The 20,679-nt window shown below is 34.3% G+C and overlaps 1 protein-coding gene across 3 annotated transcripts; it reads right to left on the bottom strand.

Moving 5' to 3' along the window:
- Positions 1-1,988: 1,988 nt before the first annotated feature.
- Positions 1,989-14,236, bottom strand: LOC128235015 (upstream stimulatory factor 1-like). Of its 3 annotated transcripts, none has more exons than XM_052949692.1 (8): positions 14,089-14,236; positions 13,674-13,726; positions 10,956-11,039; positions 10,196-10,293; positions 8,946-9,111; positions 5,611-5,787; positions 5,008-5,108; positions 1,989-2,871 (listed from the first exon to the last, which is right to left on the bottom strand). In XM_052949692.1, the coding sequence occupies exons 1-8, from the start codon at positions 14,118-14,120 to the stop codon at positions 2,653-2,655; spliced, it is 930 nt and encodes a 309-aa protein (XP_052805652.1). In that variant the 5' UTR covers positions 14,121-14,236; the 3' UTR covers positions 1,989-2,652. The 3 variants fall into 3 exon arrangements, with proteins under 3 accessions (XP_052805652.1, XP_052805655.1, XP_052805654.1); XM_052949695.1 differs by having other exon boundaries at positions 5,650-5,787; XM_052949694.1 differs by having other exon boundaries at positions 10,229-10,293.
- Positions 14,237-20,679: the final 6,443 nt, after the last annotated feature.

The following is a 20,679-nucleotide window of genomic DNA, read 5'->3' as shown; positions in this document are numbered from 1 at the left end:
ATGTAAAATATTAAAATATTCAACATTTATATTGTGTAAAAACAAACAGCCAACTAATGCAGTGTGTATACCATGTGATAAATTAAGTCATAAATGCTACGTCGGGAGGCAACATTTTGCTTCGAATGAAGACTTAAAACCAAGACTTTTTTCACCATTTTAAATGAAACAAAGGGCAGTCTATACCGCTTAAAGATCCAGCCTTCGTTTTATTACCGGAGTTTGATTAGGTGATAATTTTCCTCAAACGCTTCGACAAACCATTTCCAAAACAATGTTTTGAAAGCGCTCCATCAGGTGGCAAGCTTTGTGAAAAGGTTCGTCAAAGAGTTTTAAAAAAATAAGCTCTCAATCCAACTCTGGTAAAAGACCAAAGACCATGCTCCGTCAGCGGCATAGACTGCGCTAGGATTCAATTAAATAGTGAAAAAATAAGTCAAGTTATCTTTGTTTAAAGTCTTTATTTGAAGCAAAATGTTGCCTTCCGACGTAGCATTTATGACATAATTTATCATATTGTTCACACACTGTTATGGGAAGTTGTGTTAACATTTCTACTTAATTGAGGCTGGAACCATTGTTAAGTTTCTTAGAACTTTGGGTTTATCAAAAATTCAAAAATCTCAGTCCTGTGTTTGCAACATAAGGTACAAAAATGCCAAAAAAATATTATAAATTGTTACATGATTGAGATAAAAACTTAACATATAAGTAATATAATTAATGGTCGACAAAGTATATTCACAATTGACTAAATGAAAGAGAATATGAGTAAATATCAGTACAAACATTATGTGACACAAATGTAGCATTGGTTATTTATTATTCAGTGATTATTATTATTAACCGACTTAAAATCCCATTCTTAAAAATTTACTTCAGATAGGAGGGATTTAGGCCCCTAGAAGTGTTAAGGGGTTAGTTTCCAGTGCAATAGGTTTTTAAAGTCATTTACATGCATTTTAAGGTTCTTCTTAACTTTTTTAATGCAATCGTCCAGCAAAAAGAAACTTAAAAAAAATACTAACATACTGCAATGATATTAAAAGCTGAAGATCCCAATATCAGAATTCTAGAGGCCATATTCATGAACATCTCGAGTCTGAGTTTCAGACTCAGGCTTAGAAAACTTTCAAAATATTTATTACATAACTAATTTTGAACAAAAAATGTTTTTGCTTTTCTTGGTCGAGTCTCACAACCAGACTCGGGACACTATTGAAACAGGTCCTGACCTTTATAAACCTTAAATAGCAGGTAAAAGAATGGTTTAGGGTGCATTCTTGATAAGCTAAGCTCAATGTTAAAAATATGAAATATAATATCTATCTCTTTGCAATAAAAAACACCAGCCTTCGAAAACTCCATGGATCAACATATTCAAAATTTGTTAAAATGTAAAAGATCAACTATGTGTACAAAAAACTCCAACTATTTCAGCATGAAACTCATGACTGAGCAGTTCAGGGTGACAATTTTTTTAAAATAAGAGTGAATGTGAAAGAAACAATCTCAGATCAGTTCTGTAAAAACAGACTCTCGGACAATATTCAAAGACCCTCAGACAGTTTTTGAAAACTTTCAGACAGTATTCAAAGACCCTCAGACAGTTTTTGAACACTTTCAGACAGTATTCAAAGACTCTCAGCAAATATTTAAGACTTTCAAACAGTATTTAAAGACTATCAGACAGTATTATAAACTACTTACTGTATACAGGGATGTGATTGACCTGGCAGCTGAAGGGCTGAAACCATTTCAGCCATGGGTTCTTATGGCACTTTTGGGGTCAAAAGCACACTGCCTTAGAAGAAAAACTGGCTATTTAGAAGCTCTTTTGAGGGTTCTTCTGACTTGAAATTTAAAGCACACAAAGGAATATTAACTCTTAACAACCAAAAGCACTCTAGTAACTTTTTTAATCAGCTAAAAAAAAAAAAAAAAAATATTATTATTTTTTTTTTTTGGGGGGGGGGGGGGGGGGGGGGTCCCTGGGGCATTAGATCCGCGGACAAATCACATCCCTGTGTATATAGAATCTAGGATATATTGAGTCATATGATTGATACGCTCAGTTAAAAAAGTTACTGTTATATACATCTATTTACTGTTAAACAGAAGCATATTGTATATGTGATGTTCCAGTAAGAAAATTCCATATGTAAACTAGTGCACAAGAGTATAAACTCATTGTTTTTTGATAACAAAAATTTACCACAAAGTCTTCTTTTTTCATCTACGAACATTTACAGGTTTAATACATTTACTCCTGCACAAATTATGCGAAAACGAGAAACATGTCTTTTATATAATTTTGTTATCACAAACATAGACCCCTAGACAGCATACAGCGAAACCCAGGGCCCGTTTCAATTCAGATCTTAGTCGTCAAATGAAATCTATGTAAGCGTCATATTTTTTTGTTATTTCGCTACATAGATTTGTGTGAATTAATTTCAAGCCAGTATATAAGTAGAAAACAATGTTGAGGAAATTAAAACAAAAATCGACTTGTAACCATTTATGATATTCCTCAGAAATAAGAATAACAAAATTGCGTCTAAGATCCATCAATGAATCAGGCTTCTGTATAACATGGTTATATCCCCCAATAAAGATGAAAGCAAGATGGAATGTAAAAGTCCTCCACACTCATGTTGTGCTGCCAGGGTCGGGCACGTGAATTCCATGGGACTGTAACGAAGATCGTAAAATCAAGTTCTCGTTCTTTAAATCTTCGACCTGTTGCCGTAACAACTCATGGTCCACATTGAGGCGTTCCACGTCTTTTAAATTCTCACTATATCTCATGTTGGCCTGTTTCAGTTCGTTGATATAATCACATGCTTTTGATAATATTCCTCCTTTACTCTGAAATAAATGGAAAACATTGTTAGAAAGAAAAAGAAATATATTAAATTTATACAAAAGGAATACAATGTACATCAATGCAGTATCATGAAATTCTTCAATCTGGCCACGATGTTTTTTGAAAGCACAAAAGCATAACAAGGTGAACTAGCTTCTTTCAGAAGGCCTTTTTTAAAATATTTAATATTGATTTTAAAATAAAATAAAACATAGTTTATTGTGATTATCATTAAGAGCATTTCTTTTAAAGTCCACAAGTCCTTATAAATGTAGACATTACATCAATTATACCAAAACAAAATCAGTGAGCTTATCTTAAACCTATTTAAAGGGACCTTATATATTTCAAGAAACTGGTGCCATACATGTCTCGACTGAGATCATCATTTCAATCTTGTATATAATGTCAAAGGTAAGCATTTGACAAGCAAAATGAACTCTGCTTCTTTCAAATACATATTTATACTTGTATTTATTAATATACTTAAGTGAAATCACCTTTTTTGGGCTCTAAAATATGACCAATGATGTTAATCAACATAAAATGAAATAGAATGCGCTTCTAAAAAGAGTGAAACATTTATAATTTGGATCATGCCATATTCTGACGTTTTAAAAATGTGTCAAGATTGGGAAATGACTGAAGTATTTTTGTAATTTTATTAATGTCATTATTACATTAGTGTATTTGTCCTTGTCTCAGCTCAATGCATCTTATTGTTCTATGGAAGTATTCATTTACAGTCTTTGAGTCACTGATAGATGACTATTCAGATTTGATTTAAAATCTGCATCTATACTTAAACTTCCTCACGAAATTCCTTATTTAGTCATGACAATACTACAAAGAATATAAAAAAACATTCAGGGACTTTTGCCAGGACAAATGGACACATGAAATGACATATGATCATAACATGATTTACACATATTCAAAATCATTTGAAAGTTAAGGGGACTTGCAAATCATCCAATCAAAATACTAGTATAAATAATCCTTTGAAGGACAGTATCACTTAAAATCAGGAAATCATATGCTTTTACAGAAAAAAATAAATAATGACTTTGACCCTTGAATGCATTATTATAAATCAGAACAAAACATGAGTCATGTTGGAATCAGCTGACGGATATGTGAGTTTAATTTGTTTGTTTTTAAAAACGCCATAAACAAAAACAGACCCATACAAAGTAGTAAGCAAATAGATACAGGTCCGAGACTTTGTATGAATATTAGATACAGGTCCGAGACTTTGCATAAATATTAGATACAGGTCCGAGACTTTGCATGAATATTAGATACAGGTCTAAGATGTTGCATAAATATTACATACAGGTCTGAGACTTTGCATAGATATTGAATACAGGTCTGAGACTTTGCATAGATATTGAATACAGGTCTGAGACTTTGCATAAATATTAGATACAGGCCTGAGACTGCATAAACATGAGATACAAGTCTGAGACTTTGCATAAACATGAGATACAAGTCTGAGACTTTGCATAAACATGAGATACAAGTCTGAGACTGCATTAACATGATATACAAGTCTGAGACTTTGCATAAACATGAGATATAAGTCTGAGACTGCATAAACATGAGATACAAGTCTGAGACTGCATAAACATGAGATACAAGTCTGAGACTTTGCATAAACATGAGATATAAGTCTGAGACTTTGCATAAACATGAGATACAGGTCTGAGACTGCATAAACATGAGATACAAGTCTGAGACTGCATAAACATGAGATACTAGTCTGAGACTTTGCATAAACATGAGATATAAGTCTTGAGACTTAACTTAAGTATCAATTTACTTTATTTTGTCCATGTGCAACCCTGACATTACTATATAGTGCTGCATGCCCCATGTTGTCCCCTTTGTATGCTCACTCGAGCAGTATGGTACAAGCTCAGACACTGGAAAAGCTAAGGGAAATTGCATTAAGTCAATTTTTAATGTTACCCAGTGGTGTGATAAGAACATCATTCCCCAAAGTGTCCTCCTTTCCTGGGCTCAGGTGAGTAGCCTAATACATGCTTTGACATTGGGGAAGACAAGGGAAGTTATGCTACATGTATGTGTCAGCTGGTTTATGTAACACAATTTTGAGTAGTATAAGAACCACATACCCCAAGTTGTCCCCCTTTTGTGTGCTCACTCGAGCAGTCTGGAACAAGTTTGGACAGCTGTACAATCCAGTTATTAATCTTGTCCCTTCTTCGCCTCTCCACTGAAATAGTTTCAAATTATGTATATTACAACTGTGAATCAAGATGAAATTGTATTACAAATACAAATCAGATCTGTTAGTATGATTTAACCCAATATTGTGGGTATGATTTAACCCAATATTGTGGGTATGATTTAACCCAATATTGTGGTCTCAAGTTCTGTGAGCAACCAGAGTACCCAGAGAAAACCTACTTGTACAACTTGGTGACCACCCGCCAAACTCACATAAGCTTGAACCATAAATGTCGACAAGTGTAATATAAGATTTCACTTAAAAACAAAAAGCAAGGCAACATTTTTTAGAACCATATATCACAAAATATATCTGGCCTACAAAAACATATGGTGGAAAACTACCAAAATCAGACCCTTACTAATAATAGACAACTCAAATTGAAATTTAGTACAACTTTTTTATCTTCCTTGATTTTTGCAGGGGAAGATAAATATTTCAAGGGAGATAACAAATTTGTACTAATATCCCATCATAGTCCAAATACCTTCATTATGAGTTGCCCTGCGACTGTCAGTCCCCATACCTTCATTATGCGTTGCTCTGCGTCGGTCGTCTCTTGAGGTACGTCCCCCTTCCATCTTTGGCTGGAATGTGTTACGAGGGGCAATATTCCGCTGTCCTTGTAAAACGTCCTGTGGTGACATCATCACATAAAACTGACCTGAAACAGTAGAAATCAGATAAAGATGATGAAAAAATGTGATAAAATTGGCAGAACATAACTATCATCAGAAGAGGTGGGAATATCATATGTTGAAAACACATCCATATAAGATCATTGATATATTTAAGGCGTGGCCACTAAGCCTTCAATGCAAGGTCAAGTATATAACCTTACCTAAAGTTTAAAATGAAACTATTGTTGTTCCTGTAATGGAAATTCAATGGATTGTACACAGCTAAAAGTGAATAGAGATTGACTATTGATTGCTCACATTAAATTGAAGAAACTTCAATTAATAAATATCAGAAAGTAAATAATGGGTTTTAAAAAGGGTCGGGAGCTGCAGAAGAGGAACAGTGTGCATTTATCAGGCTATGAAGAACTTTATCATTATGAAAAGTAGTGATGTTCCGATGATCGATTATAAACGAAAATCGATTGGTTGGGCGTGAAATCGTCGACAATTGATTGTATTTGGTTATAATCGATCATCGAAAAAAAAAAATGAAAAAAAATATAAGTAAGTGTTCAGATGTTATCTTTAACAAAATGGCAGATGAAAGCCACAATGAGCAAGTAAAAATGAACTATTTTTTATATAACACTTAATTACTTCAATCATAGACATAACGTATATGCATATAATGATTAAGAGTTTAATAATGTGCATGAATAAAACTTCACTTTAGGTTTTATCTAGTATTTTAAAAAACCGATTGTACTATCGATAATCAGTTACTTGAGTGGAACCGATTATCAATTGTAAAATTGGAACCGATTCCCAACACTAATGAAAAGACAAAAACATGATAGGGATTGTGTTTAATTGAAGAAAAATAGGTTTAAACTTGTCAGATATGTAAGGATTTTATGTATTTAGATTAAATTACAATTACATATAATTTTAATCAAAAGAACAGAAATATTAGATAGTCCTGAGCATCTGATTTTATGAAAGCAAAAGGGTGCATTCTGGTCTCCATGAGGGCGGATGAGTGCTACCAAAAAAAGAACAGGGGGCAGCACCGTGCCATAGCTTTTAAGCTTTAACCCTGATAAATAGCGTCACAGTTGTTTCACTTTGTGTTACTATCATAAGTATACTGAAATAATTGATGAAATCGTTGAAAATCATTTGTGCCAATTTAATCACTTCATTTCCCTTGTTTTAATTGCTAGACTAGTGTCACTTACAAAACAGTATAAAAAAATTGAATTTCAAAATATTTTTCATCGGTTTCTTACTATTAAGTGTCCAATGACCTTCCTCACATGGTTGTTAAAAATAACACTTACACTCATACGCACAGGGTACAGAAGGTAGAAAAAACAGCTCTCTATATGCTTAACAAATATTGCTATTCCTAAAGCCAAATTCTGACCTCTGTGTGCAAGAGAGCTTAACTGAAATAGGTTGGTTACCAAGAGATGAATATACCAATACTGAAAATTCTAAAAGTTTAGTACCAGAGATTCAGGTCAAAATCAGGGTACAGGGGCTAAGACCCAAATTGAAATTATTTTCATAACCATTTTAGTGTACTGCCTTTTTTAAAAACATTTTTTAATGCAAAAGTCAAAATAACGATCATAATGAATGTACGATAGTGTCTGAAATCCAAAGCTTTCTGGATTAATCCTGAATTTTAACATCCCTGCAAGGAACATTCCAGTATCTGCTGCACATGCATTTCTAGGCAATTTCCTCAATTTGCAATACAGTTACTCATACCGTAAAATGAGTGGTTACTCGTTATTTCCAATTATCTAATGAATTTGTACACTGCATCAACCTGTATGACTAAATATTGATTAGAAATGCCACAATGTGAAGAAACCAGGTTTAATCTAGTACAGTATGGTAAACATTTGTGGCAAGTAATTTAAAATCCTCCAAGTGGTTCAAGAGATATGGAGGACACAAACTGTAATCATATAACCTTTGACCTTAAAGTGTGACCTTGTACTTGATCTGAGCTGGTCGTAACATGCTCTCTGCACATCATCTCAATATGGTGAACATTTGTGGCGAGTCATTTCAAAAAAGTAACATCGCTTTAAGAGACATGGAGCAGACATTCTGACCTGAAATGTAGTCATATTACTTTTGACTTCTTTCAAGTGTGACCTTGACCTTGAACAGAGCCGGTTGTAACACAGGCTCTGCACATAGTCTCAGTATGGTGAACATTTGTGGCAAATTATTTTAAAATCGTTCATGAGGTTCAAGAGATAGAAGCGGACACAACTTGTGACAGACAAGTATGATAATTTCATCATAAAGTGGTACAGATATATTAAAAGCTATGGTGCTCTAGGGTGGACAATATATTATTATTAGGAGTGCAATCGAGGAAGGAATATCTTTGATGTTTAACCTGCAGGATGAGAGATTCCCTGGTCACTCCAGTGTCCTTTATGTAAACAAAAAGGGGAGGATCATCATTTTCAAAACAGTTTTTCGTTGGATAGGTACAATTTTTATAACAACACACTTAAAGAGACTTTACTTTGACACAAGATTTGTAAGATGCAATCGCAATAATAATTATACCAACTTTTTATAAAATGTTGTTAACATGAGAAGCAATTTTCACCATATAATAAACACAGGGTCAAAGATATCTGCTAAACCTTGATGTGACAAACATTTTTATCGCGTTGATGCCATATATTTATGGTCATTCTCCTTAATTCAATAAGTGTTCAAAATCAGCTGTTAGCTGCTAGTGAGTTAATTGGGTGAATAGGTAGACTTAAACAGTGGCTAGGTCAGTAGATAAAATAAAATGCCGAACACTAAGCTGGTTATACAGTATGAAAAATAGTATAGATTTACAAAATAAATAGGCTGAGTGTTGAAAATGCATACCAATAACCTTCTACCAGTGAATACTTATAAATTGTAATTATCCACCTCGAAAATTAAAACATATTACACAGCAGACAAATTTTCACACAAGTTTAGCTGGATCGAGTGTGTACACACTTGTCCACAGATCCGCCACAAATGGGGATGGGTAGGAAGGTATGTTGTTTTTATAACCCTTCGGAAATAAAATACCAGAGAAGCTCAAGTTATGTCTACTTTCTTTATTAACATTTGGTAGCCGGTGTACGACAACACTAATCCAAAGACCACCCGCTTAACCAACCTGCTTGTCCTGCAAGGGCGACAGCTTCAGCTTGTGATGTTGCGACTACATCCCCTGCTCCTCCAGACAGCCCCCCCGCTGCAACTGTGGCAGGGAAATATGTAAATGCCCTCGAATCTGCCTCAGCTGTGGGACTGCTCCCATTGAATGGTGATTGAATCACAGCCTAAACACAGGCGAATATAAACACATTATACAACAAAACACAAATATTTTAACACAAGTTATAGTGTTATCTACTGTTCCGTTAATGTAACTTACTCACATTATAAAATGGCAGTTAAATCAATATTAAAACTTAAGCTCGATTCCAATGTAAATCACTCTTGAAAATTCAAGGTCCAGAATGAATCATTCTCAAATGAATGCATGATATATATATATTATGGACTTTACGATAAATGAAGACAGAAGCACCAATATGAGCAAGCAACAAGTATTTTTCGCCGGTATAGATAATGGGCATGGTTTTTGTCCTAAAAAGGGCACAACAGAAATGCAGCAATGTTAAGATCTAGCTAAAAGGGTTTAATAAGAAAATCTGTTTTGCAGATATCAATACCAGAGGACTGATGAATCAGACTAAAAACTTACTAGCATCACGACCTAACCATGAGGAACCAGTATTTATAGAAATTATTTACTAGTGATAACAAGATTGTAACTGTATTTAATAGGGATGTGATTGACCTGGCAGCTGAAGGGCTGAAACATTTTCGGCCATGGGTTTATGGGGCGCTCTTGGGGTCAAAAACGCACTGCTGTAGAAGAAAAAATGGCTTTTTAGAAGCTCTTTTGAGAGCTCTCCTCACTTTAATTTTGAAGCAAACTTGAATATAAACTTAAACAACTGAAAGCAAAAAAAAAAAATTATTATTTTTTTTGTTGGGGGGGGGGGGGGGGGGGATCTCTGGGGCCATTTGATCCGCGGAATTCCGCAAACCGCGGACAAATCACATCCCTGTTAGCTGAAAACACACAAATATTAAATGACTGGTGGGTCCTAAAAGATCTACAGTGATCAACTATCTTCTCATAAGGTAGAAATACCGTGTTTTCTGCACCTTTTTTTTTCAAATTAAACATGGTATCCTTCATCTATAGGATCCATTGTTTTTTATATTTATTCATCTGTATTAATTGTGGTTCATTTTATTTGGGAGTTCATCTTTAAGCAAAACATTTACCAGTGCAGGACTTGCGGTTGTACTAATTTTGACATGCAATGGATTTACCCTGCCTCCGCCTACCTGAGTTCCGGCGGGATAACCCGTGGCACTCACCATATGAGCTTGTGGGTCTCCGCCATCCTGGGACGCCACTTGGACCACTCGATATGTCACAGGACCTGTAATCAACATGGAAAACTGTTACACAATATACAAAATGAATATTTCATAACTTTCGACAATGTATATTTAAACTTTTGTTTTTAAACCTAAAAAGCAATCTGACAGATTTTCAAGATGCTAATTGTTCCCATTCATGGAGCTAAATTTGTTATAATCTCTCTTTTTCATAGCATTGTGTTGTTCAATTTTTTCCAAATTGTTTTCATACTGAAACAGAAAAGAAGAATTTCGCACAAACTCTAATGCCAATATATATGGAGTATCATTTATATGTGAGACATCATACAATGCACCGACCAAATACGTTATACTTGTGAAAGAGATTTTTGCGACATTTTTTCCTTCCCCAGACACACCTGATCTAATGATAAATGAATAAATATTATGAAGAAACTTGACACCAAAAGTGAAAATGAGTCCTCTGGTGAATCAGATACAAGTGGCTTTTTTATTTTTTTACATTTCATGCAGGCAATTATAGCCAAGGTTTTAACAAAGGAATTTAGGAAGTGTGCTGCACCCTGTCCTGGTACAACAATGCAGCACTCTTCTGCCTGCATGGAGACCAGCATGTCATCTTATCTCTTGGTAATATTTTTTGTCAACATGATAACCTCAACAGGACTCATTCTCCCATATATTCTGATTTTTTTCAAACCTTGGCCAGTATTGAACTGGTATTGTAGATTATTTGGGTCTATTGCAAGCTGGGCTCCTTGAGCTAGTCCAGTCTGATCATCATCTATAAAAAGAATAGAGAAGATAGTATAAAGGAATTGGTTAGCATTCCAGTCAAGCCTCAAACATAAAAACATAAAAAGTAATACATTCCCCAAAGAGTATGTCTAGAAGTTAGAAACATTTGGCATAACACTGACTAATCATTTACATACAGGGTTCTCAATAAAATTTGGTTGAACCACCTCCAATAGTTAAGTAACCAAACAGCTATTACTTATTCTACTTAAAATTCATTCATTATTTTCAGAATTGAACCAGCCCGATTGCCATTTGAACCGTCCATTTTGGCAGGCAACCAGTTCTTATTGAGAACACTGGCATACATATATTTTGGACTGTCAGTATTTCAAACAGTGAATTGTCAAAAACAGTCATGTACGCAAGATTAGGGGCAAATCCAAGAATTAGCATTAACATTATATTGTGCAACCTTAGCAAGCTCTCTCACAGGAATTTCACTCAGTGTTTGGTATTAAATGATATATTTAAGTCATTATATGGCAAAATACTGACAAAAAACAACAATTTCGGACAAAGACCTGGTCACTTATACTATCATAAAAGAAAGGACCGGCACTCTGGACATGCCCAAAATCGGTCAAGTCAATTTTGATCTCTGTTTTCTTTTACACAACCGTCAGAATCCAATCATACATGTACTGTACATTTTTGATAAGCTCTATCCATAACCTTTGTAATGGTATACAACACTAAACACTTCTTTCGCAAATAAAAAAGAAATTGAACAAATAATTAATCCTGTCAGTGCAATTTTCAAAGGTCGGAAAAGTTTATAGAACCCAACGTAAAACAGTGTGGTCAGAGTCAAGATCATGCACAGGTGTCATATAGCGACAATTTATCGCCTGTTCCAAACAAATACCAACAAATTTTGGTAAATACATCAATAAAAAACAACCTTTCTTGTGTTTACAACCCAAACTCAGTGAAAACAACTTTCCCCTTATTACTTTCTGTCAATAACGGCCATTTTTCTATGCGAGGGCCTGGCTGATGGCCTTGAAGTTGACCTTGTTTTCAATTGGGCAGGCCCAGCGAGAATCTAATCGTAAACAAGGTAAACTTCAAGGCCGAAATTGTTGGGTTTTTTGTCAGAATTTGGTCATATAATGACTTTAATATATCCTTTTAGACCAAACACTGAGTCAAATTCCTGTGAGCCTTCTCTCCAAGAAAAGATATTTGTCTGAATTGATGGCCTGTGGTTTATAGCTCAGTGATGATCAAAGATAGTTTTTCTACTTATATTTCATCTCCAATTTTGACATGAAAAAAGATCACTTGGGTCAATTTAACATTTTAGAGGAGTGGTGGGGTTGCCACAGGCATCTGAATCATTGTTTGTCACTAAAATGTTGTTTAAAGCCATTTTGGGTACATACAATGAGATAAACAACACATCTGAAAATATTAAGTGTCTTTGATATACAAAAAAGAAACAAGGTATGTAACTAAAACTTACCCGATTTCACGATAGAGTCCAGTTTTATGCAAATTTCTCAACCAACATATAAACAATCCATTTTTAAATAAGTGACATGGAAAGAAGAGTCAATTACCTTTAAAATGGTGTGCGATATGTTAGTATAACTATATTGTCTTTAGCCAAACAAGCATAATTCAATGTCCAATTCTCATGTTTTTCTTTAGTCGGAAAGAGTACAGCAAATTCAAATCTTCAATTTTCCCCGTGTAAACAGTACTTATCACAGACCTATTGAAGTTATTTTATGTTTCAATGTACAGATAAATTAATTCCATTCTTTAATATCACAATAAGACTAACACCACAGTTTAAGAAACAATTGTATCAGTCTTCAAATTAAATCCACTTTAAAATTTTGTTTGAGGTGGACATTTTCCTGACAGCGCTCAGATGTTTTTGATCAACCTCCAAAGAAGAGTATTTGACCCATCCAAAGCTTGTGTGGCTCACATTCAAGCCGGTACAAAGATGTTAAATGTACATGTCAATGACATCATCTGGGCGCTTGTCGGTAAAATGGCCAGCTGCCTACGAAATTTAAAGAGGATTTAGTTTAAGACTGATACAGTTGTTTCTAACATTGTGATGTTAGTCTTTTCGTGATATTATGGAATGGAAATAATTTAACTGTACACTGAAGCATAAAATAACTTCAATAGGTCTGTGTTTTGTACTGTTTACACGGGGAAAATTGAAGATTTGAATTTGCTGTACTCTTTCCGACTAAAGAAAAACACGAGAATTGGACATAGAATTATGCTTGTTTATCTAAAGACAATATAGTTATACCAACATATCGCACACCATTTTAAAGGTAAATGACTCTTCTTTCCATGTCACTTATTTAAAAATGGATTGTTTATATGTTGGTTGAGAAATTTGCATAAAACTGGACTCTATCGTGAAATCGGGTAAGTTTTAGTTACATACCTTGTTTCTTTTTTGTATATCAAAGACACTAAATATCTTCAGATGTGTTGTTCATCTCATTGTATGTACCCAAAATGGTTTTAAACAACATTTTAGTGACAAACAATGATTCAGATGCCTGTGGGGGTTGCAGGATCCAAAATGATTGATCAGGTTGTTTGTTCTTTAAATCATCTTTTGCACCATTTTGACATATACCTGGACCTTGTGTTATCTGCACATCATCTGAATTGGAATCATCTTTGCCTTGACTGAAATTGAAAAAGAGTACAACAATACTCTCAATATCATAATAAGACCTTGATTCAAGGCCAAGTTTTTAGTAAAATCAACAGTGTCATTGACCTTTATATAGCTAAAAAATAGTACATGTAGCATGTAAAATGAATCATCCATACAAAAAATATAACTAGTAAGGCAATAACATGCTATGTGCATGTACAATGCATTGTTAACGTGGAAAACGTAACTAAAAGCACGAAACCACAAGCAATATCCCTACAGCAGTACAGAGGGATGAAAAAGTTGACATAGTTACATTTTTGTTGAATGACATTGACATGGAAATATTTACCAAGAATTCAATTTGATTTATATATTTTTTCGTATATACCTGCCGTCCAAGGCTTCGTCCAAAATATCCATGTGCGTTTCGTGTTGTTTTGAATTTAGTAGAATTACTTCAGTTTGATCACGGGGCCAAACAACAGGTCATGTGAGAGGAAAAAATGGACATGTGACAAAGATGGCGAAGTAGCTGATCCGCGCGTAAGAAAATAGGTCGGCACATACCGCTGGACCAAATGCAAATACGTCATATATATTACTTGTCGTATGCATTCATTACTTCTTATATATTAGCTTTTTTCATTCATTTACATTGAAATATTTTGACTAAACATTTTAAATGAGAACACATATTGAACTATATTTTCTGCGGATACATTTACTTAACACGATCTTAGGCTTGTGCTAAATATATAATCCAATCATAATCGTGTTGCGTTTACTAGGTTACGGTACACTAAAGTTATAAAGATCGGAAAGAATAATAATAATAATAATAATAATAATAATAATAATAATAATAATAACTTTATTTATAGAAGGTAACGCATTAAGACATAGGCATCATATTATGAAAACATATTGTTAAAATTGTTAAAAAAGCATTATTACATTTTTTCGTCATGGCCTATAATTAGAATTAATGATCGTTTTAACATGTAAAATGCTTAGAATGGGATTTCAGAAAGGTACGTATTAAAATGTAATATGAAAACATAAAGAAACATGAATATAATACATTCATTTAACACATCAATGCTTAATAATACATCAATTTGTACCTTAATGTTAACAAGAAAACTCATCAAACTTGTTTAATTGAGTAAGTAGGACAGTCACACATTTATTTAACACCTTACTCAACAAATACATACATATAAACTATACCTGTATTATGCATGGATTTATGCATTTAATTTTTATGACGGATTTTGCGATTGATGATGTAAATAGAACTTCTTACAGCGGGTTTTAAATGTCTGTTCCGTGTTAGACTTACGTATTTCTTCTGGTAAAAAATTCCAAACTTTCCCACTGTAGCATGCAAACGAGTGTTTCTTGTATTGTGTTTTATGTCGAAAGTGAGCAATGTCTTGTCGCGTGGAAGATCGTAATCCATATCTTGTGTTGCTAGATATCTTAATAATGTCTCTTATGTAACTCGGTGTAAGATTATTAATAGATTTAAATACCATAACAGCCGTTTGATATCTGCAACGGTATTCAAATTGAAGCCATTCTAATTTTTTAAATAATTCATGCGATGGCGTTCTAATAGGCTTAAAGAGAATAATTTTTGCAGCTCTTTTTTGAAGCAAGGTGATTCTTCTCATATGCGTTTGCTTACTTTTCCCACAAACGCTACAACAATAGTCAAACATAGGAAGTATATACGATTTATAAAACAATTGTCTCATTTGATCCGTTAAAAAATAATTGAGTCTTTTTAAAAGGGCTATCTTTGCAATTACTTTCTTGCAGACAAATTCAACTTGCAGATTCCACGACAATGATGAATCAATAATAATTCCAAGCAATTTCTTCGAAGTTACATTTTCAATTAGTACTTTGTCTACGAATAAATTGAGTGCACATGCATTTCTTAATTTTGCATTTGAACCCAACAACATGCAATTAGTTTTTTGTGGATGTATTGCCATGTTGTTTACTTTGCACCAATCCGAAACCATATCTAAATTTATTTGCAACGTACGTTCAATTTCCTGCGTATTTGAACTTTTTGCATATAGTGTAGTATCATCAGCATATAAGTCAATCATGGAATTTTCAATTTCAAAGGTTATGTCATTAATATATATAAGAAAAAAAATAGGACCAAGAATGGATCCTTGAGGAACTCCAGACCTTATACACCTTCGTGAAGATTGGGAATCCCCGAACTTAACAATTTGGTGTCTATCTTTAAAATATGAAGTTATCAGTTGGACGGAATTATCACTGAAGTTGTATAATTTCAATTTATGTATAAGTATTTGGTGATCTACTAGATCGAACGCCTTTCGTAAATCAAGAAAGAGAGCACCTACATAGTTTCCATTGTCAATTCCATCAATCCAATCATCAATTATTCTTATCAACGCTGTATGACAGGAATGTTTTTCTCGAAACCCAGATTGAAATTCATGTATGACATTCGTATTTTTAAAAAATGTTTTGATTTGATCTGCCAAGTGCCGTTCAAACACCTTTGACAGTGTTGGAAGGATAGAAATTGGTCTATAATTATTTGGATCATTGCGTCGTTTCTTGGTTTTTGTTTTGCTATTCAAGGATATTTCATATATTTGCTTCGCATACTTGTTTAGTCTGTACTTTTTCAAAATAGACTTATTCAGAGCGGCTCTCCTTATTTGTCTTTTCTCCTGCTTAGTTTTGGCGTCTTTATATGATTCCTGAATGTTTCTTACCGTTATAAAGTGAAGGGTTAAATGTTTTCTCAACTCTTTAATTTCCATTATTTTTTTTAACCATTCTTTCAAGTTCTGTTTCATTTGGTTGTTTTAAGCGATAGGCTCGTTTACGGTACTTTTCTTTTAGCCGTCTATCATGGTCTAAATCTACTTTCAACCTAAATATCTCCCTATATGCTTTAGCCCTATCCCGCCTAGTTACCTTCTACCTTTCTGATTTCTTGTAATTTGTTCGGGTTTGTTGACTAAGTGTATTGGCTCACGAGTTTGAGGGGGACTCAGGGTATTTTCAAAGTGTCCTAAAATCATTCGATCCCTAATTAATGCGTTTGTTTTGGGTGTTTTTCTTCCAGTTGCGCCTAGTTTTCCTTTTCTCCCTCGCATTCATATCTTTTACAGATTTAATATGGCCGTTTTTTTTTCTTTTTAAGTAGCGCTCTTTTTCTTTTTCTTTATATTGTTTATGCAAGTCAGGATTTTCCCGCTGTCTCTTCCTCCAGAGCGCAGACCTTTCTCCGCTTGTCATACCCATGATTTAATTGAAGCAAGTATAACCTTCTTTTGTCTTTTAAATTTGAAATGGAGTCGCGCAAATCACAGATATGTTTCGAATAAATGATGAATTCTTCGTTGTGTTTTGTTTTCAACAAATGGTACAGAATGTGCTCAGTTTTACCAATATTGATGTCTAAAGCATTGAGTTTTATCTTTAAACCTACAAAAAATAATATCATTATAGATCTACATGCTAATGCAATTTTTATTCATCAGTTTTGTTTATATTACAAAACAAACAATGTATTAAACTCAAATTATACGCTGCGTGTTGACAAAGTTTAAATTGTTTTCGATTTTATCGAATGCAAAATTAAGTACTGTAACACATTTGAAGAAGATATCGCGTGGTCTATTTATTAAGTAATATCACAATGTTTGCCTACAATCCACGAAAAAACATTATTAAATGGCTTGGTCTACCAATATTGTCATTACCGAAACATCTGTGTCATTACCGATTTTTTTTTTATAAATACGACGCCGACATGCTGCGCGGAGCATGCAGATGGGCTGTTTCTGTTTCTTGTTTCATCCTCTTGTTTCAGTCAAACAAATATACCATTTTAGATGGCATCCATCGGTCTTACCAGTGGCAGACTATTTGAGATGGATGTAAGATGGGGTAAGGCGATGGTTGGTACCCTAGCTTTCCATGGAAAAGTCGGAAGGATAATTTGGCTGAGCGGCGTGACCGTATTGGATGAGGCCGGGGCGGGGGTGGGGGTGGGGTAGGACTGCGCCGAGAAATTTCTTGACACCCGTTACCTGTATGTTGGAGTCAGGGCTGATAAAGAGTAAAATGCATTTCGAGACAATCAATTAAGCCATCTGATAATTTTCGGTATCAGAGTTATTATCGCTTGAGAAACTTGCCCGGTCAAACTTATTTAATTAAATTGTCCATAATGTATTTTCGTAGATACGATAACAGTGATGAATACTCCATGTGAAAAGTGAGTTATGCTTTTCGTAGTTGGTAAAACATAATGACACTTGGTGACGATCTTCAACATTTATCTATGATACAAACCGTCTCATGGGTTACATTTTACATATTGCTGTACATATAGACATAGATCACTACATATACACGTGCGCGGGAAGAAATATGGGCGTGAATGAAATATCCACACACCTATCCATTTAAAATAAATCAACATCGCCATATTTCCCAGAAATTCGCTCACTGAACAGTGACTATTTGCATGTCCTGTCGGGGAAGTCTTATCTAGACTATTAAAGCATGTACGTATTCGTTGGAAAAATATTCATATGGATAAACAAATAAACTTTTCAACATGCATAATGCGCATTGTAGTTATGGAAAATTACTTTAATTAAGCGCGAAATAAAATGTACAAATAAAGCCCATTATGCGCTTTAAAATCACTTATTAAACAAAACGTTTTTCGAGTAAGTCTTAATCTAGAGCTCCGCCTCGACAGACCAACAGACTAGTGTTTTATGCAGTATTCACTGGCTTCCTCGTGCTAACAAGGGTGGAGTCCTAAATACAAAGATTTCAACGCGCATGTGTAGTGAAGTTATATCATATGTTTAGCAAAATATTAAATAGAGACATTGTGTTTCATTTGATATGGAGAGAAAGAAATGGAACATGTTTTTGGAAAGCATTCTCATTTTTCAGGTATATTTTTGGTTTTACTGTTCACTTTTAATTAGAGCAAGTATGGTAAACTATTTCTTCAACAAACGTGTATTTTTATTTTTAAATAAGTAAATATACAGTCGTGGAATGATTTTTACGAATTAGATCTGAAGATACCTCGTATTATCTAGCAAACGTGGTAGACAATCGACAGTGGGTGACACTTTAATGTAGTTGCCCGCCCCCATCCACGTGTATCTAGCTTGGGAGTTCCACCTTTAGGGTCAGGGGCCTGTTTCATTTAATATCTTAGTCGTAAAGTGAAATTATGTCAGGGTCAATTATTGTGATAATTATTTGTTTAATAAGACTGGCTTAAGCCAGTATTAAAGTTGAAAACTCATATGAGAAAACGACAAAAAATGACGTATTGTAAACACCTATCGATGTTGTCACAGATTTAAAATTTTGGAAGTTACGACTAAGAGGCTTTCTGATCGTTATTGTATGATTGGCATATGACAGTAATACCACACCATATTATTGAAACAGGACCCTGGTTATATTAGCCTCTCAAAAAGGACGCTTGTGCAGTGAATTACTGGTCAGAAAATGCTGATTAGGCCTAAAACATATCTTAGTGTTAGACAACGGTCTCAAAAATGCTAGGTATCGAAGGGAAATATATTTTAGCTCGACTATTCGAAGAATAAGGAGAGCTATCCTAGTCACCCGAGCGTCGGCGTCGGCGTAACCACTTATGTTAAAGTTTGCGTACCACCTCAAATATTTTCAAAGTCCATTGACATATGGCTTTGAAACTTTGCACACTTGTTTACCATCATGTCCCCAACCTGTACACAGGAGGAGGTAACTCTATCGAGCATTTTGACAAAATTATGCCTCTTTTTCTACTTAGAATTTACGTTTAAGTTTGCGTACCAACTCAAATATTTTCAAAGCCCATTGACATATGGCTTTTAAACTTTGCAAGCTTGTTCACCATCATGCTCCCAACCTATACACAGGAGGAGATAACACTATCAAGCATTTTGACAAATTTATGCCTCTTTTTCTACTTAGAATTTACGTCAAAGTTTGCATACTACCTCAAATATTTTCAAAGTCCATTGACATCTGGCTTTGAAACTGTGCACGCTTGTTCACCATCATGCCCCCAACCTGTACATAGGAGGAGGTAACTCTAACAAGCATTTTGACAAAATAATGTCCCTTTTTCGACTTAGAATTTACGTTCAAGTTTGCGTACAACCTCAAATATTTTCCAATTCAATTTAAATATCTCAGCACATCATGTATTGCATTGAAATCTAATCTAACAGTGATCCATTCATGTTTCGCCAAAACTTTTTAAACCATACACCGAAAAGCGGCGGAATAGTCGAGCGCGCTGTCTCTTTGACAGCTCTTGTTATAAGCCCAGTCAAAAAAGCAGAACCAGTCGCGAATGCTTGCCATGACATTTTTCGGTATATTGTGTATTCAATTATCAGTTCTTTATGATTTACTTTTAATGAACACAATTGCATGGCGGGCATTCATTGGAGCCATAACAATTTGTTATGTGTTGAAGATGCTCCAAAGGCAACCTTTTGTCAATAAAAAAAGCCACACAAATGTAAAGAAATTGCTTAAACCTAAGGTACGATAACAATTTTCACGAAAATCCAGATTTTTACGTTGTCAACACTAACGTCTAGCATGTTATGCAAGTTCTAGACAATCAGATTTTAATTTTTATTCAGAACTTTTACATTTAGAACAATACATAGCCATTCTTATGTGGAACTACACTGTCCATTTCTTTTAATTTTTACTTGTATAAACCTCTAAAAATAAAAATAAGAAACCATACTCACTGTTTACATCGATATTCCACTCATTGGCACTATAACGGAAGGCGCGTTGGAGCATTTTCAACACATAGCAAAATGTTATGGTTCCAATGATAGCCCGCCATGAATTGGATGCCATGGTCAACAACAACTTGAAATCGGAAAATCTGATATTTTATCTA

Source organism: Mya arenaria, chromosome 5 (assembly GCF_026914265.1).
Source record: "Mya arenaria isolate MELC-2E11 chromosome 5, ASM2691426v1".
Lineage (NCBI taxonomy): Eukaryota > Metazoa > Mollusca > Bivalvia > Myida > Myidae > Mya > Mya arenaria.
This window is presented reverse-complemented; position numbering and strand designations above follow the sequence as displayed.

Excerpts from the sequence above, each read along its gene's own strand:
- LOC128235015 (XM_052949692.1), bottom strand. The coding sequence starts at position 14,120 with ATGGATATTTTGGACGAAGCCTTGGACGGCAG. Across the intron at positions 11,040-13,673 it reads GCAGATAACACAAGGTCCAG|ATGATGATCAGACTGGACTA; the intron begins GTATATGTCAAA and ends TTCTTTTTATAG. Across the intron at positions 10,294-10,955 it reads CCAGTTCAATACTGGCCAAG|GTCCTGTGACATATCGAGTG; the intron begins GTTTGAAAAAAA and ends TGTTGATTACAG.